We start from the raw sequence: 19661 nt of genomic DNA on the forward strand, positions 1-19661 counted from the left end.
TGTTTATCGCTTTCAGTGAGAGCATTGAGCTGGGGCTATGCTGACAGCTGCCCTGTGAGTCTGTAGTGGTTTACTTGTATGCCTTGGTCCACCCCTGCTGACATCTCTTGGGCTGGCATGCGTGGAACGGAATGTCCTTCTCTGTATTGTTCCATGATCTCAAGAGTGAGGATTCAAAGCCCGTTAGTGGGCTGCTGGCAGGCAAGCCATTGCCCCCACTTGGTCTGTTGTTCACAATACAGAGCTTGGTTACTGCAGAGTCATTTCCAGCAAAGAGACAAACCCCCTGTCATCCACAGGCCTACACATGCCCACAGATGTGCCTAGTGAGTCCTTTTGGTCACATTGGAGCATCAGCAACACCCCACCATCCACTTGAGTCTGCAGACTCCGAGCCGCGCAGGAAAAGATGGGAGAAATCGTCAATCCGCCACACCACCTTTCCCACATCTCTTGAGACGTGGGGGAGTTAGAGGATCATTGCCCCCCCAACCCCCCCCCCCCCCCCCCCCACACACACACACACATACACACACCACACACAGCTACAGCTTCAGACCCGCTTTTCATTGCTGTTATGTCAGAGCAGTGAATACCCATGTCTCAAATCTGGTATTGTGCATGAAAGATTCCAATGGAAGCCATGCACAACATATAGAATTATAGATGGGTAACAGTGAATCACAAGGATATTTTTCATAAGGTCTTCCGAGTGACATCAATAGACCACAAAAGCGAAGTCACTCAGAATACTGAGGGAAACACCTCCCTATATTTCACTTTTTTCCCATCTATATTTTTATATTCTGTATGGGCTCTCTAAGATAATCTGCTCCTTCTTTCAACTGCTAAGTAGAGGCAGAAAAGTAATGGGGGAGCCATACAAGTATAATGGGAGAGCCATACAGAACATGGCCTTTCCTCCCTGACCCGAATGCGAAACAAATATGCGCACCACCTTCTCTGCCTTCCAACTGTGCTTTGTGCTTTTAGTTAAAATAGACAAGCAATTCTGCCCTGACAAGCTCTGACAGCCCTGTCTGCCTGGCATGGAAGGCCTTCATGACGTTGCAACAGTATGTAATGAGTATTGTTATCAAATGTTGCTACGCCATAGCAGTGAATTACCAGATTTGTAATTGGTTTTTAACGATAGACGCCTCTTATGGTCGATGTGCATAACATAGAAGTATAGATGGATAAATGAAAGGTACAGGGATCTTTTTCACTGGGGTTCTGAGTGACATGAAATAGACAACAAGAGCAAATCTCAAGTTGTATATGATGTCACTCAGAACCCCAAGGTGAAAAACATCACTGTAATTCACTCTTTACCCACCTATCATTTTATCTTTTGTATGGAACTGCCTCCACCGAATCATCTGCCCCCGCTTTCAACAGCTACACATTAGCAGAGGAGTAACAGGGGAGCCATACATAACATGACCTCTCCTCCCTGTCCCAAAATTTAAAAAAATACATGACCTCCTGTCACACACTCCCACCATTCTGTGTCTTTCCTTCCCTCTCTTCCAGAAGCCGTGCTCCCAGTGCTGCTCTCATAGGCTCTCAGAGAGCTCAACAAGAGCAGCCTGGAATACCTTTATGAACATAGCAACATTGAGTAACAGCTTTTGTTGACAACTATATTTGTTATAGCAGTGAATTACTGGATTTAGAAACTAGTTATTCACACAGGGGAGCAACACATAACATGGCCTCTTCTCCTTGACCCAAATGTGAGAAATAAATACCTTACCTGCATCCTTAACCAGACCCTACCACCTTCCGTGCTTTCCTTCCTCCTCCTGCAGCTGTGCTTTCTGCCTTCACTACAAATATACAAACAGTGCTGCAGTGACAGGCTCTCAGAAAGCCCTGTCAGCCTTGCCTGGAAAGTCTTTACGACTTAGCAACAGTGATTCATGATTTTTGTTATCAACTTTTGCTATGTTATAGCAGAGAGTTGGATTCAGAAACTGATAAAAACAATAGTGGCTTCCTACCTACCAGAGCAATACATGACATTTAACCCCTTGGCCGTGGCGGAAATTCCGCCGCGGCGCTGGGGGGTAGTGGGGGCCGCGCGGCGCTGCCATGCTGGTGACGGAACCACTCCGTCACCAGCCACGGGCGCGCTGTGCTTGTGACGGAGTGGTTCCGTCACGACCCGCCCGCCTAATAGAACACGCCGCGCAGGCGCGAAATTAATGCCGCGCAGGCGCGGCGGCCGGGCCGTGATGGAACCACTTCATCATTACCGCAGCCCACCAGTGGCTGGTGACGGAGTGGTTTCGTCACCAGCATCCAAGGGGTTAAAAGAATGCTATCAAAGAAAAAAACAAGTTGAGGACTGGGTGTAAGCTTGGGTGTTGCAGCAGGCACTTGGACCTAATGTGCCTCTCTTCCACTGGTGTGAGTGGGGGAGCTTAAAGGGGCCTCTTTGCTAAGATCTCATCAACACCTGATCATGCAGTAGGGTCATTTTGTTCTTGTGGAAATCTCCAATAGGTTAGGGTCTTCTGATGAGTATCTGGAAATTTCTTGAAATACGTTCGAAGACTCAATTCGCAGAAAGTAGTAATATGATTTAAATAGATACCAGATGGCCGTCATCATATTGCTTGCTTAGTTTCGCTATGTTAGATATTAATGTTGGCAAAGTAATAATAGTAATGGATATGAAAATTTTGTAGTGAAGGTGCTGGAGACATGATAGGTTCAGAAGATTTATTGTAGTGGTTACACGGTTGACAGGTCCATCCAGCTGTGAGCCCACCTGTAACTGACCCAGTTAACAGTCTCCACTTGAACCATAACATTCGTAGAAGCACAATTCATGACCACATCAGAACTATTGGCAGAGAATGCTAAAATTGTTCAGGTCAAAACATTCTCTGCCAATACTACAATAGTACATACCTTTCCCCCCTCCCCCCAAAATATAATACAAAACAAATACAATACAACTATCACTCACGGAATCTCTTGGGAGTGACCCTAATTCTAGAACTCCTTCTAGGAGCATCCATTTTAGTTAAATCTGACATTTTGCAGCACTTACTGGGACAAAGCGGCATAACTCCTGTGTTTTTGTCAAGATCGCCACAAGACTTGGTTCTTACCTTGAACATCTTTGCAAGATTCCACCAATGCCCAGCTTCCACTTGAACAGCATTATTACCAACCTTCACAGCTTTGATAGTTTCACCGTATTTGCTCTTCTCTTTCTTTACATGAATAGGAGACTTAACGCGGACCAGATCTTCCAACATCAAAGGAACCACTTAGCACCTTTCTTATTATCATACCAAAGATTCTGTTTCATCTGAGTCTGTGACCAATTTTCTTTCACAATATCCATAAGTTTCATCACATCCAATTCCGATTTAATCCATGTACTCATCCAACTGAGTCTAAAACTAGTGTTTGCCTTCCTTCCCCTCAAGCGATCGAAAGGTGAAATCTTGGCAGCAGAGTGAGGAGTTGTCCTATACAACTATAACATATCCATTATGCTAGGCCCACGTGGGTTCGTATCCCATCCTCGTCGCCAAAATTTTGTAGTGAAGGCACCGGAGCCAAGGTTGGTTCAGAAGATTTATTGGAGTGGCTACACGGTTGACAGGTCCATCCAGCTGTAAAGCCCACCAGTAACTGACCCGGTCAAAAGTCCACACTTGAACCATAACATTCTTAGAAGCATAATTCATGACCACATCAGAACTATTGGCAGAGAATGCTAAGATTGTTCAGGTCAATACATTCTCTGCCAATACTATATTACTATAAAATATTTATTTACCACACACTGAACTGTCTACAGGGGTTTCTGTAATAGTTATTATCTCCCCCTTACTTTTCTACTAAGGATAATGTCTTTCCTAAGCAGTGGAAGAGGTGCAGTCCTCTGAGATGTAGGCCTCCAGTGGGGAGGCTTTGGGGAGACTGCAGATCTCTTCGGAGGGAACCATGCCATTCCTGTGGTAGACTCAGATCACAGGTCTAGCCTCTGCTCTGTCTATCTACACTGTTCTATTTTAAGAATATAAACTCAAGCGTCATCTCTTCATTTTACCTGATACTCTATATTCTAAATCCTTATTGTACAGCTAACAGAAAACAGGAAGAGATAGGAAGTGCAAGCTTCCCGCAGTCTCCAAGTGCGCACAGCCTTTTAACATACAGAGAACAGGCACAGCACAGTCATACAGTAGCAGAGCAGATATGCTTCCCAGACTAAGAACATGTACAGCAGAGGTATGTCATTTTTGTCAAGTGCTTGCTGCCCATATGGCCAGAACCTGCCTCTCATGGTCATGTATCACAATTACATGTCAGTAAAGAACTAATGACCTGGATGTTTGAATGATCATACCTCCATGCAGCAGCCACCATCTCTAGCGCCTCTTGACCCTTACGGGGATCACTGATTTGTTGCGCTCTGTACATGACTGATTGATTGAGAGGTGCCCAGGACACACTGCAAGGATTGGGCTGTCTTCTAACTAAAACTACTAAAAACATGGAAAGAGAAACAGTGATTTGGTGTCGCGTCAAGGTCTGATTTCAAAGAGATGGAAGCTAGAAAGCCCGTTTCTCAGGTCTTGAGATATGGCACTGATAATGATTGTTCGGACATTAAATGCGCGGAATTAAAACAAGATGGACCCTCCTCTAATTCTGATGAGGAATACGAACAGGAGCCACAAGCAGCTAACCTACAAAAATGTATTCTGAAAGTTATTCTAAGTTTCCAAACGTATTGTAAACCTGAAGCACCTACTAAGGAGAAATGCTCGTACCCTAAGAATCTGAAATATTCAACACAAACAAAAGCACTTGAAATGGAAATGGATAAATCCTCTTTGTCAACAACACAGCCAGGGTGAGGGTAAGGGTGAATCGTGAACCGAAAGTAATCTGAAACGGTCTCGACCCGGAGCGCAAGCATACACGTCCGAACCCCACGGCGGAAAGAAAACAATCTAACAATGGAGTTGATGCCCATGCGCATTTTCACCAAGAGGAGGAGTCACTTTACCATGGGACTCGAAAGACTTCTTCGAAGAAAAACAACTTGCACACATCTGGACCCAACACTAGATAGCAGGAGCATGCAATACATGTGTATCTACAGCCACACATGACTCAAACAAATTCACTTTGGAGTCACAACCTTAGAAACAACAAGGTGCTGAAAGTAGCAGCAATCTAGGACTAGTCAGTTCTCAAAAAAGTTATCAACATTGCCCCGTAGCCAAAAAGGGCTACAACACCAAAAAGCCAGCACATATTTTGGGGGTTATATATCATGCGCTACATATTAAGGGGCAGATTTATTAAAATTATCACAACCGAGTGGAACAAGGCAAGATGCTGTGCTGCGTTACGTGTAAGGGAGAGAGCAGAAACGCACCATATCCAGTAAGGATATATAACACACTCCTGCTCACTACCAGCACTGGCACACTGTGTGCTGCCTAGCGTTAGTGCAGGCACCGTTGTGCAAGGGTGCCTGCGTTACGTGCAGGATTGTTTTTCCTGCACAAAATCAAACCTTGGAGACATATTCTGCAGCACCCATAAAAAGAGGAAAGAATTAGGAGAAAGAAAGATATTCCTCCTCATTACACCTCTGTTGAGTGGGCACACCATTATGGCCCACACCCATGTTTACAAGTCTTTCTAAATTTGGGTTTGCGTCAAAATACATGGGTGGGTGTAGGATTACGCCCATGCTCCACTCATGTAACTCCTAACCAATGCAAAGTAATGCTAATCAGTACCACGCGCTCTATTTCGTTACTTTGTATTTTCAAAACATTGCAAATTAATGTAAAGTGGCCTTGCATGGCTTATTGAATGCCAAAAGTGATTTTACGTTGGGCTGCACCACAAAAGTGACTCAACCCTGATGCAAAATCATAGTATATCTGCCTCTTAATACATTGTTCGGTAGTATGCACCCCTGGCTCAAGGGTGAATGGGACACTTCAACGCATTAAAAAGGCCACCAAAATGGCAAGGGATGCCTCACCACAGAGATAATCCATCAGCCAAAAGGGTTATACACAATGTAGACCTCAAGGTAGTTGGCATTATACTCCTAAATGAACCAGCAGCATCAGCCAGGCACTTTGTCGGAGCATCTGTCTTAGGCACAGCATCAGTCCCTATGTGGTTGAGCAAAGGCCAGAGTCCTAGCAACTGAGCCTCTTTCAAAAGTTGGTTGACATTTGCATTTCTTTACAGACCAGTGGGGAAAAATAACTTTAGACCAATGGATGCTAAAACAGGTACGGAAAGCATATGGCATATAACTTATACAAAAAAAAGAAAAAATCCAAACCATAAATCATTAGTACTGTAATGCAACAAGATCACGTCCACTGCTACACACTCTGGAATGTCCAGCTCTCTTACACCCTCCGACATAGACAGCACTCTCACAATCTTTACTGAGGCATCACATTTCTACCCTCACATGGGTGCCTTCTTGCAGAGACAGTACTTTGACACATTCTCTTAGAAGCAGAACTGCTACACCCTCACACAGGTCTAGCACGTTTAGATAGTAGAGGCAGCACTTCCACAGCTTTGCGTAAGACTTTAATTTTCCACTCTTCCAGCGGTCCAGCACTCTTACACCTTCTCAAAGTGACAGCACTTGTACACATTCTCCCAAAGGCATGAATCTGGCATCCTCTTACAGAGACAGCAATTGTACACCTTCTTCCTGCCACAACACTGTTACATTTTCTTCCAGACAGTGCCCTCTCACTCCCTGTCCAACAGACAGCACTCATGCACCCTGCCCAGAGGCTGCAGTCTCACATCGTCCTAAAGACCTGAATTTCTTACACTCCAAAAGTCCCTCTTGCACCCTCTCATAGAAACATCTGACATCTTATCTAGAAGTATGGTTCTTACACCTTCTCCCAGAGGCAGATCTGTTACAGCTCCTACAAGTCCAGTAATCTTACACCTTCTCCCAGAGACAGCTCTTTTACATCCTCCCACAAAGCCAACACTATTGCACCCTCTTGAAGAGACAGCCCTCACAAACCTTCTCCCAGAGACATGAATCTTGCACATCCTCGCACAGCGACTACACTCTTCAACTTTCTCCCAGACACAGGACTCTTACAGCCTCTCCCAATCTAACTCCTCCCAGAAATAGCATTCTTCCACCCTTTCCCAAAGGCAGCACTCTCACATCTTCTCTAAATCATTGACTTTCCGCCCTCCACTGGTACAGTACTTTTAGAACTCTCAAAGAGACATCTATCTGACTATCGTGGTTAAGGCCCTTCGTGGTGAATGAGTTGCTGTAAAGGTCGTTTCCCCTATCTGACACATTGTCTGAGAGATTTTACCCCCTCCCAGTGCCCAGCACACTTAGATATTCTCCCAGAGACAGCACTCGTATACCCTCTCACAGAGGTACCATTCGTACCTCTTTTTCCAGAGACAGGACTCCTACATCCTCTCCCAGAGACTGCACTCGTATACCTTCTTCCTGAGGTATGAATATTACATCCTTTCACAGAGAAAGCAAACAGCACTCACACACCCTCTCTTAGAGGCAGGACCCTTCAGACCCCACAAGTTCAGCACTCTTACACCTTCTCTCAGAAACAGCACTCCTGCACCTTCTCCCCGGGATATGAATCTTACATCCTCTTGCAGAGATAGCACTCTTATACCTTCTCCCAGACACAGGAGTCTTACAACCTGTCTTAGAGGCAGCACTCACTAAATCTCCTAGAGACAGCACTCTTACATCCTCTCAAAGAGACAGCACTCAAGCACCCTCTCAAAGTAACAGCACTCTTACTCCTTCCAGATGCAGGGCTCGTACAACCTTCTCTCAGAAAGTGCGCTCTTACAACTTCTCCAGAGGCTTTTACATAACTAAAGTTGTCATTCTCCTTTTTGCTTCCAGGGAAACCTCCTAACACAGAATAAAGTGTCCGGTGCACTGTGCATATCACAGCCTTGGCCTGGGATGGCCAGAACCATCTACAAGGATCACCAACGATACATGGAGACCTATCTCGCGCCTTACCCAGGTGTGACCATCAGGGGAACGGGTGCGGTGTGCGTCAAGAGGGAGGTTGGTGGAGTACAGATTATTTGGGTGGCCTCCTTCTACTCAGATGGGGTGACCCTCATTTTTTTGTGACAGTGATCGTTTCAGTTTTAGTGTGTTTAATTTTTCATCTGTGTTATAAAATGGGACCACAAAGATATGACTCTCCAATCAGTTTTAGAAGTACCAACTGGCCCTCGCCCTTTGCAAACCTGCCTAAAAGCGAACAGGATTCCAACTAAAGTCCCTACTCCCCCATCATTCAATTTCTGTCCTAGTTACTGCCTTTAACCACAAGATGCAGGACAATAACCCCAGTCTTTATCCTCCCAATCTCAATTTGATATAATCTACGTTACTATATGGTATTGTATATAAGTTGACTACCTGATCCTTAAAGGTCAATGGGACAAGCAGATAATGTATGAGAGGAACCTGTGGAACCTTGCCTGCAAGGAAAATGGATGGCACAGACTATATCAGCCTGCTTAATTAACCACTAACCAGACATACCTGCCAATACCAGAGAAGTCTGCTTCAAATTGTTGGTCACAGGAGAACTCTAATATAGCTCCCCCCCGCCTTGCAGGTCCCACATAGTCACATTCTCTGAGCACTGACAACCTGTAATAGGGGATGATCATAACAGTGAATCTTGGCAAGTCTCTTCACTTGAGATCTCATAGTGGCAATAATATAAAGAAAAACTGTAATGCAGCCGATCCAGGCAGAACTTAGAAGATTCCTCTTCACTCTTTATATCCATCTGTTATTTCACCTACATTCGTAAGGTCTCAGAGTGGACAACCTTCAGCTAGCATAAGAAATCAGCCCGAGAACACGAAAGAAAACTACCAACCTAGGAGGAGCTTGGCGGGCATCCGAGATGGCCGCTTGAGCACAGCGCTCTCCGGACCCTCGCCGCTCCCGACATTTTATCCTGGCTGAATCCTGATTTCTTGCAAGAATTCGTGTAGGGGACGCTTGGCTGATTACCCTGGCACTTTTCAGGAATCGATTTGGATCTCGTATTCCTGAGTTATGGTGCTCTGAACTTTTGGGCTCCGCCCTTGAGGTGCGCCCGGGACGGGGTGCGGTACTGTAGCCGTCCTGCAATTGAACAACAACGGCAGGAGATCTGGCCTTGTGGGTCCCCCCTTCCTAGGTTTCGGTTTCGATTCTGTTCCGACTTGGGCCACGGCTGTGGATGTCGTGTTGCGACTGAGACTTGGAGGCGGATCGGCTGTTGGGCTTTTATGTGACCTATTTGCTGGTTTGGCGACCTCCACCCGAGTTGTGCCCCCTTTTTATGTACTTTTGATCCTGTACTTTGGGTGTCGGGCCCGTCGAACCTGGTGGCTCGTCCTGTGACGCATCTTCAAAATGGCGGGCAGAGGGGACAGAGAGACGCGCAAGACGAAAACACCTCTGCGCGGAGCTCCAGTTCAATCGAATGTCATGGACCGTTATACCCATTCTAAGGGGTCCCCCGGAGCTGCCCTGCCTGGTTCTAGTATTGCGTCCGAACGAATTTTGGAAGAATCGGCGGAGCCCTCCTTACAGGATATCATGGGCGCCATCTCGGGTGTGAGAGAATCCATCGGCCTACAGTACGAGGCCTTGGCCCACAAACTTGACACCGTGGCTATTGAGGTGAATCTGATTCGTGCTGATCTCGGCAAGACGAATGAGAGGGTACAATCACTGGATATTAAATCCTCTAGCCTTACGAATGACGTCTCGGAGCTCCAAACTGAGATTGGAAATCTCCGTCGGGGGAATGACTTCATGACCCGTCGCCTGGAGGACTTTGAAAATAGGGCGCGTCGCTGCAATGTTCGCCTGGTGGGTGTACCGGAAAACCCTGAACCCCACTCGGTGGATCTCCTGGTTGAGGATCTGGTCTTGAACCATTTGGCCCCTTCTGGTCTCACAAAATTTTTCACGGTGGAACGTGCACATCGTGTTCCAGGGGGCACAGTCAAGCCGGGAGCCCCGCCGAGACCCATTGTAGCGAAGCTTTTTCATTATAGAGACCGGGACGCTATCCTGCAGGCCTCGCGGGTGAAGGGCCCGGTGGCCTTTGAGAACGCTACGGTGAACTTTTACCCGGACTTTTCCCAACAGGTTCAGAGACAACGTATGGAGTTTCGTGGTGCCAAGAAACGTCTCCGGGATCGGGGCCTACGTTATGCCATGCTCTTTCCCACTAGACTCCGGGTTGAATACAATGAACGTACCCTTTTCTTTGATCGGCCAGATGCTGTTAATGACTGGCTGGACTCATTGCCTGACCGTCCTCCTGAGACAGACTCCGCCGCTCACCCTGGCGGTGCCGAAGGTGGTGTGGAGATCTAACTGTTCGGCTCTTATGTCTTATTTTGAATACATTCTCAGGGGTGTTGGCCGGCGTCCCCCTACATTGCGATCATTCTGTCTTTTCGTTTGTTATTCTTGTTCTTGCTGAGGTCGGGGGGTGGATGGAACGGAGACCTTTCCTCCTCCGGGGTCTTTGTGTAGAATAGGGGTTCTTGGGCGACAGGCACACTGCAGGTTGGGGTGGCTCTTTAGCTTTTTGCAGGGGTGCAGGGTGGGGGGTGTTTCTCTTCAGTTTGGGGGAGGGGGGTTGGGAAGTTTTTTCTTTTCTATGTGTTGTTTTCAAGGCGATTTGCTCCTGTGTTTGCTGCTGTTTCTGATGTCTAGCTCATGGGCGAGGGGTCTTGGCTCGGGTGGTTGGGATGGGGGGTAGAGGGTTGAAATTTCTTTCCTGGAACGTTAATGGCCTGGGTGATCGTATTAAGCGCAGTGTGGTCTTAAAATGTATTCGACGTTTGTCACCGGACATTGTTTTCATGCAAGAAACCCATTTGATTGGTAATGTTTGTTATGCGATGAATAGATGGGGCTACCGCCTTGTGGCGCACTCAGGGTTTACCTCCGGATCTAGGGGTGTGGGTATTCTTGTTCGAACCTCCCTTCCCTTGGCTATTGATGAGGTGATTCATGATGACCGTGGGAGATATACTGTCCTGGTGGGTAGATATGAAGGCCGCACCCTGTCTCTCTTCAATGTTTATGTTCCCCCGGGTTTGCAGGCCTCTACTTTTACTGACTTGGGCCGTGTTCTGTTGGATCTCCCTGATAGCACTCTCTTTCTTGCCGGTGATTTTAATTCGGTGCTTTCCGGCCTTCACGATCGCCATCCCCCTAGAGATACCCCGCAGGCTCAGCAGTGGTTGGGTGGGTTTTTAGATACCTTTGGCCTTGTGGACTGCTGGCGACTGTTGCATCCCACTCAACTCCAATACACCTTCCATTCTGGGGCCCATGGCAGTCTGTCCCGGCTGGATTATTTCCTGATGCCCGCAGCCCAATCATCGGCGGTTCGTGAGATTTTACACTTGCCGAGGGGTATTTCTGATCACTCGCCGCTCTGGCTTCGTTTTGAGGTTGGGGTAGAGGCGGCGGGCCGAGTGGCTCCCATTAACCCTTGGTATCTTTCTTCCCCTGAGACTCGTACCCTCTTGCTCAAGTCCATGGATTCATATTTCCTGGAAAATGAGGGGTCGGTCTCTTCGGCTGTGTCCCTGTGGGAGGCTTTTAAAACCGTGCTTCGTGGACAGGCCCTTTCCTTGATTGTTGAAGCTAAGAGGGCAGGGAGGAAGGAGGTGGTGGAACTTGAGGGGGAGATCTCTGCTTTGGAGGACGAGTTGGACTCTGGTGTCACGCCTGACAAACTCCATGCCCTGGGTCTCAAACAGTTTGCGTATAAATCTCTGGTCACTGACGCTGCAAAGGTGATGTTTCGTGAGCAGCAGGGCAGATTGTATGATGTGGGTGACAAAGCGGGAAAACTCCTAGCGTGGTTGGACAAGAAAGAAAGGGTTAATCGTGTGGTGCCCGTGATTCAGTCTGCGAGTGGTGAGAAAGTGATAGATCCGACCGCCATTGTTGATCGTTTTGCGGAATATTTCCGTGTGGTATATGCTCCCGTGTCTGTGAGGGATGTTGACGACTCCCGCCTTCTTCTGCGTGATATCGCTTTGCCCTGTGTCACCGACTTGGACCGTATTGCTTTGGACTCCCCTTTTACGAATGATGAGATAGCCAATGCAGTTCGATCGCTCCGTTCGGGCAAAGCACTGGGCCCGAACGGTTTGCCTATTGAGTTGTACAAATTATGCCCCGATAAGGTGGCGCCGTATCTCCGCGCCATGTTTCTAGAATCTCGTGAGCGGAACATGCTTCCCTATGATCAGCGTCTGGCGACAATCGTCGTCATTCCCAAAGAGGGTAAACCACGTGACCTCTGTTCCTCGTATAGGCCCATATCCCTATTAAACGTTGAACCTAAGGTGTTGGCTAAACTTTTGGCGACCCGTCTCCTTTTGGTTCTTGGAGAGTTGGTCCATCCGGATCAGTCTGGCTTTATCCCGCATCGCAACACTGCTCTGAATTTACGTCGCCTTCACGGCGCGCTGGCGAGGGCGGGGCTTTTGACTGAACCGGCCATTTTGGCGTCCCTAGATGCCTCCATGGCCTTTGATACTGTGGAATGGCCCTATTTATGGGCGACACTTGAGAAATTCGGATTCGGGTGCGAGTTTATTAGCTGGGTTAGGCTGTTGTACGCGGAACCTCTGGCGCAAGTTGTAGTGAACGGTAGAGTGTCGGCCCCCTTTTCCTTGGGCAGGGGTACCCGTCAGGGCTGCCCCTTGTCCCCTCTGTTGTTCGCGCTCGCTCTTGAACCGTTGGCGGCCTGGCTCCGTTGGGAACCGTCCCTTAAAGGTATTCGTTGGGCCCCGGACTTCGAAGACCGCGTCTCGCTTTATGCGGACGACATCCTCTTGTATCTTACTTCCCCTCGCAAGTCTCTATCTGTTTTATTTGACGTTCTTGCGTCCTTTGGCGCTAACTCAGGCCTCGTCATCAACTGGTCTAAATCCTGTGTATACGTTTTGTCTGGTATCTTGCCTCCGTTGCCGAGTAGACTTCCTCTTCAGGTGGTCCGGGATGGTTTCAAATACTTGGGGGTGTTCGTTACCTTGGATCCGTCCCTTCGTTTTGATCGTAATCTCCTTCCCCCGTTGCTTAGGCTCCGTTTGGACGTTGCCCGCTGGCGCAAACTTCCCCTGTCTCCACTGGGTCGGGCGGCCCTGTTTAAGATGATGTCACTACCGCGGTTTCTCTACGCTCTCCAGAATTATTATGATCCTATCCCCAAGACCTATTTTCGGGAGATTGAGAGCCTTCAGAGGCAACTTATTTGGGATGGGCGACCGCGCATTGCTCTCGCTAAACTTTCCATCCCGTGGTACGATGGGGGCATGGCGCTCCCCGACATTAAGAGATACTACTGGGCTTCCCATCTGTCCGCTATTAATCACGCTATGTTCTCTCCGGGTCGTAATCCGGCGTTTGAGATGGATAAACTTCAGCTTCCGGGAGGTGACTTTAATAGAGTGCTCTATTCTCGCTCCGCTGGGCGCCATCTTGTGGGACCTACTTTGACTGCTTTGAATGTGTGGCGTGCTGCGAATGTGAGCCTGGGCTGGGAGGATCGCTTGACGTTAGCGACGCCGCTTTATGCTTCAGAACGTCTGGGCGGTCTTTGGTCTTCCAAGGGTTTCGACCGTTGGGCCTTGATTGGGATCTCTAAAGTGGGGGATGTATATTCAAAGGGTTCGGTGCGCCCGTTTCAGGCCCTCCAGGCTGACTACGGCCTGAGTAGTCGGGAATTCTTTCGTTATTTACAGATCAGGCACGCTTTGGTTTCGGTGTTTGCTCCTGGTGAGATTCCGCCTGACTCTTCCCCACTTGAAGACCGTATCCTTGACGAACATCTTCCTGATAGCACTATCTCCCTGATTTATAAAAAGTTGATTAACAATCGGACTGACTTATTGGCCCGGCTTCGGGAACAGTGGATGGGAGATGGGTTGGAACTTGATGATGAGGATTGGCAATCGGCCCTCTCCTCTCCAAAGGAGGTGGCGATACCGGCTCGACTCCGTTTGGTCCAATTGAAGATCCTTCATCGGGTGTACGTGACGGGACCGCGACTGATGGTGATGGGCTTTTCCTCCGATGGACTGTGTAAGCGTGGATGTGGTTTGCGTGCCACCTTCCTGCATATTCTTTGGGAGTGCCCGATGGTGGCTGCTTATTGGGTGGCCGTGCTTGATCTGATGACTGTGGTGACGGGGATATCCTTGCGACCGGAACCTCGTCGCTGTCTTTTGAATGTTTGGGAGCCCACGGACTATTCGGTGGCTCAGACTAGATGGGCCACCCTGGGCTATATGATCGCAAAGCGAGATATTGCGCAACTCTGGGGGGCCTCCAGGCCCCCTGCCCTCTCGCAATGGGAGGATAATATGGATTGGTCCATGTTCCGTGAGAAAACTGTTTATGTGGCCAGGGGTAGACCCAGGGCATGGGTGAAGGTGTGGGGTCAATGGAACGAATACCGTGGCGACATTTGTACTCCTCCCCTTGTGGACACTGTCGAGATTACTCTATCGCCCTAGTCTGGCGTTCCCGGAATCTTCATATAGGGACTGAGCTGGTGTCTCCGGCTCTTCCCCCCTTCTTCTTCCTGGTCTCTGCCCCCCTCCCCCCTCCCCCCCCCGCTCCATACTCCTTAGTGCTTAGGATATTATTATTGCACCTCCGTTGCTGTCCCCCCCTTGCGTCCCTTGGGCTGACCTTCAGTGATACACTCTCGCCTTTTTGTATGTTTGTTCTTTCATTTATATAAAACCTGTTTTGGTCCTGTATATGATGTGGAGTATTGCATCGTTGATTGACGTTTACCTCTGCGGGCTTATGTGATATGTCTCTCCTCCTTTTTAGCGGCTGGCCCGTGTGGTTGTAGGCCCATCCTTGTACATTTCTGCTTGCTCAAATAAAGGTTTTTAAAAAAAAAAAAAAAAAAAAAAAAAAAGAAAACTACCAACATAATAAAAGGTCCTGCAAAGCTATTCAGAGATGCAAGGATAACACACATTTTAAAATAATTTGTCATTCGCTCACACCTCCTGATCCATCACCCAGGTACCTGCTGCATCTCATAACATGATAAAGGCGCGTCGGTGTTCATCGTGGATGCCATGAAAACCCTTCCCACAGGTACAAAGTAAGACAACAGGCTTCGAACCATGTTCCACTCGGAATAGCATGCTATCTCTGAGAATAAGAGCTTCAGCGCCAGTCTGTGGGGCACTAAGCATTATACAAATGGTATAAAACAATACAGTACAATACAAAGGGGTTCCTTCTTTCCACGGGGAACCCTTTCAGTGCAACTCGGAGCTGGAAGGAAGTTGGGAGTCCTGAAGTGAGAAGGGGTGTGGAGGTGAGTAAGCTTATGACTTGAGAAGAGCTGGTTATGTGCAGTTGCTTCAGCATATGTTGCACGTAACATAATTAAGTTAAACAGGCTTTCGTACTTTAATCCCTGAGCTCTGTGCGTGTCATGTTTTACGTATTTATTTGCAAAGTTTTATATAGCGCTGGCTAGACCCGGAGGTATCAGAGCGCATTACATGAGGATCAGTGATTTACATGTTACATAATTACATCAATTACAGGAGCCAAGTATAGACATAGGAGAAAAACATGAGATTACACAATATTATAGTAATTAACGTATATTTTTGGGTCAGGATACCTTTCGATGGGTCAAGTACTGCTCAGGCCTAGAGCTTCTGGCAGTCTTCACAAGCTGCAGATCTCTGGTGGGTCTTGAGACCCCCTGAGCAGGGATCTTTGGTGACTGGGCAGTCTCAGGTTCTGGCAGATAAAACCCTCCACTCACGCTTTTTAGCAGCCTTCCTGAGGCTGTGGAACTCTCTCGCTCTACCTTTCTCTGTGACAATGTCCCCACTCTGCCTGTTCTGAAAATCTCGGAAATACTAACCAGCAAACTGCTCTTTCTACATGGTTTTAATTGTTCAGTATGTAATTTTCTTTGTTTTTTTTGCCTCCCGTATAGCTATCTTTTTATTTTTGTTTTGCAGTTTTCATTTAATATTTTCAGTAGAGTATACAGCACCCTATAGCCCTTGAGTTAGGTATTACTATTTCTAAGTTTTCAAAATGTCAAATAACATACTGGTGTACATTGTAACATATTATTCCAATGTAGAACAGGGCGTGGTGTACTGTGATATATTGTATTGGGATGTGAATGGCTTAGCATACTGTTGCAGGCTGTGTTAAACAATAGATAGATATTGTATGATAAGGGCCCCTGTTGTAGGTTATGGTATGTTCTATCAGGAAGTGATAGGGTATGACATACTGCTTCAGACTGTGGTATATTATATCTGGATATGTAGAGGGTGGTTAAGTGCGATTAGAAGTGTTGTGCTGCTGAACAGTACATTCCCGCGGTGTGGTATCAGGAGAGGATAGGGTATGGCATGATGTTGACTGTGGTATCTTATATCAGGATGTGTGGTAAGCTACAACGGAGATTGTTGTCCTACTGTAGAAAAAGGTCCATTACAACAGGATGTGAAAGGGTGCGTTTCCCTTTTGTAAATGGAGGTATACAATATCAGGAGGTGACAGGGTGTGACATACTGTTGTTTATTGTAGTTTTCTACCTCAGGATGTACTAGGGTGTGAGAGTGTGCGATGTGGAGTAGTATCCCATAACAGGCCAGCATGTTACAGCAGAATGTAAAAGGGTGTGGTATCCTGTTGAAGACTGTTTTATTATATCAGGTGGTGATATAGTGTGGTATACAGTTGTCAATTGTGATGATGTATGTCAATTGTGAGGATGTTGTGTGGTGAGATAGAGCATGGTTTCTTATTGTGGACAGGTATATTACAGCAGAACGTAAAAGGCCGTAAATACTGTTGAAGACTGTTGTACAAGATGACAGGACGTTCTGGTGTGATGGGTCTGTGCAGGAAGGTACGGTCTGCGGTATTCTATTACAGATTGCTATGTTAAGACAGGATGGCCCAGGGCCTGCTACACTGTTGTCGAATGTGACACATTGGAATCTGAAACGTCATCCGAGGTGGTGTTGGGGCACGCTACACTGTTGTCGGATGTGACACATTGGAATCTGAAACGTCATCAGTGGGTGTTTTGGGGCACGCTACACTGTTGTACTGTGGTACAGTGAAATCTGAAACGTCATCTGAGGGTGTGTTGGGGCACGCTAGACTGTTGTCGGATGTGACACATTGGAATCTGAAACGTCATCTGAGGGTGTGTTGGGGCACGCTACACTGTTGTACTGTGGTACAGTGGAATCTGAAACGTCATTTGAGGGCGTGTTGGGGCACGCTACACTGTTGTACTGTGGTACAATGGGATCTGAAACATCATCCGAGGGGGTGTTGGGGCACGCTACACTGTTGTACAGTGGTACAGTGGAATCTGAAAGTCATCCGAGGGTGTGTTGGGGCACGCTACACTGTTGTACAGTGGTACAGTGGAATCTGAAAGTCATCCGAGGGTGTGTTGGGGCACGCTACACTGTTGTACAGTGGTAAAGTAGAATCTGAAACGTCATTTGAGGGTGTGTTGAGGCACGCTACACTGTTGTGCTGTGGTACAGTGAAATCCGAAAGTCATCCGAGGGTGTGTTGGGGCACGCTACACTATTGTACAGTGGTACAGTGGAATCTGAAAGTCATCCGAGGGTGTGTTGGGGCACGCTACACTGTTGTACTGTGGTACAGTGGAATCTGAAACATCATCCGAGGGGGTGTTGGGGCACGCTACACTGTTGTACTGTGGTACAATGGGATCTGAAACTTCATCCGAGGGGGTGTTGGGGCACGCTACACTGTTGTCGGATGTGACGCATTGGAATCTGAAACGTCATCAGTGGGTGTGTTGGGGCACGCTACACTGTTGTACTGTGGTACAGTGGAATCTGAAACATCATCTGAGGGTGTGTTGGGGCACGCTACACTGTTGTCGGATGTGACACATTGGAATCTGAAACGTCATCTGAGGGCGTGTTGGGGCACGCTACACTGTTGTACTGTGGTACAATGGGATCTGAAACATCATCCGAGGGGGTGTTGGGGCACGCTACACTGTTGTACAGTGGTACAGTGGAATCTGAAAGTCATCCGAGGGTGTGTTGGGGCATGCTACACTGTTGTACAGTGGTAAAGTAGAATCTGAAACGTCATTTGAGGGTGTGTTGAGGCACGCTACACTGTTGTATAGTGGTACAGTCGAATCTGAAACATCATCTGAGGGTGTGTTGGGGCACGCTACACTGTTGTCGAATGTGGTACATTGGAATCTGAAACGTCATTCAAGGGTGTGTTGGGCCACAGTGTTCTGCTGTAGGATGGGGTACATTGGAATCTAATGTCATATGGGGGGGTGTCGTAGAACAGTGTTCTGCTGTAGGATGGGGTACATTCGAATCTAATGTCATATGAGGAGGTGTCGTAGAACACAGTGTTCTGCTGTAGGATGGGGAACATTCGTATCTAATGTCATATGAGGGGGTGTCTTAGAACACAGTGTACTGTTGTAAAGCGTGGTGCATTAGAATCTGATATGTCATATGAGGGTGTGGTGCGCAGTGCACTACTGAAGATTCAGTTTTTTATAGGGGATGTGGCAGGGTATGATGCAGTGGGGTATATTTCAAAGTACAGAATACAACGGCTGAGGCTATTATTAATAAGCATCACAATGTCGCCTTCTTTTCTCAGGGTACTTCTTCACTGGAGATGGGGCATCCCGCTCGGACGAGGGATACTACCAGATCACCGGCCGTCTGGATGACGTCATTAACGTAAGCGGACACAGGTTGGGCACGGCTGAGATCGAAGATGCTCTGGTAAGACCTGGCTGCTGGTTAGGATGATAAGGTCCAGTTTGGGTTCAGCATTTAAAATAAGTTCATTACAGATGCTTTCTTGTAGGCCCACTGTACAGATTTAACCACGTGCACTCAGGATTTCTGTCTAAAGACCATTTGGCTCCTCTGTATTTGGGATTGACACAGAGGGATCATTTTATCTTAAATGAGGCCCTCGAATCAGGAGATAAAATATGAAGTGCTTTTATGAAGCGATCCATACAGTCAGGCGGTCTAACACTAGATCTCCACTTTGGGGTTATCCATAGGGATTCAGGTGTGTAACATTAGCTATAGATTATAGGCCATCCAAAGGCATCCATAGGTGTCTTGTTAGCTCTTGACTGTTGGATCATCAGTAAGGATCAGAATGTGTAATATCGGTTCGACGGTATGGGTATATCTACAGGGATCAGAACGTGTAATATGGGTTCGATGTTATGGTATATCTACAGGGATCAGAATGTGTAATATGGGTTCGACGGTATGGGTATATCTACAGGGATCAGAATGTATAACTTAGGTCTCCACTAGATGTTACTCACAGGGATCAAAACATGATATATTAGCTATGCACACAATGATTATCCAGATAGAGCAAGATATAAATTGTATGTGAGTGTTATCCACTGCGATAACGAGCCATCAGTACTTTTTAGATCTCGGCTAAGCGCGCGGAAGCGCGTCTTCGCCGAGAACCTTTTGTTGCC

General features: G+C 47.3%; 1 protein-coding gene across 1 annotated transcript in view; it reads left to right on the plus strand.

The window, feature by feature from the left end:
- Window positions 1-19661, plus strand: part of LOC144781186 (acetyl-coenzyme A synthetase 2-like, mitochondrial) — a 196545-nt gene that overhangs the window by 151479 nt on the left and 25405 nt on the right. The window contains exons 10-11 of the mRNA XM_078659876.1: window positions 7949-8075; window positions 18803-18930. Coding sequence (XP_078516002.1) covers window positions 7949-8075; window positions 18803-18930 — 255 coding nt within the window. The remainder of the gene's footprint in view (window positions 1-7948; window positions 8076-18802; window positions 18931-19661) is intronic.

The sequence above is a fragment of the Lissotriton helveticus genome, chromosome 9 (genome assembly GCF_964261635.1).
Source record: "Lissotriton helveticus chromosome 9, aLisHel1.1, whole genome shotgun sequence".
NCBI lineage: Eukaryota > Metazoa > Chordata > Amphibia > Caudata > Salamandridae > Lissotriton > Lissotriton helveticus.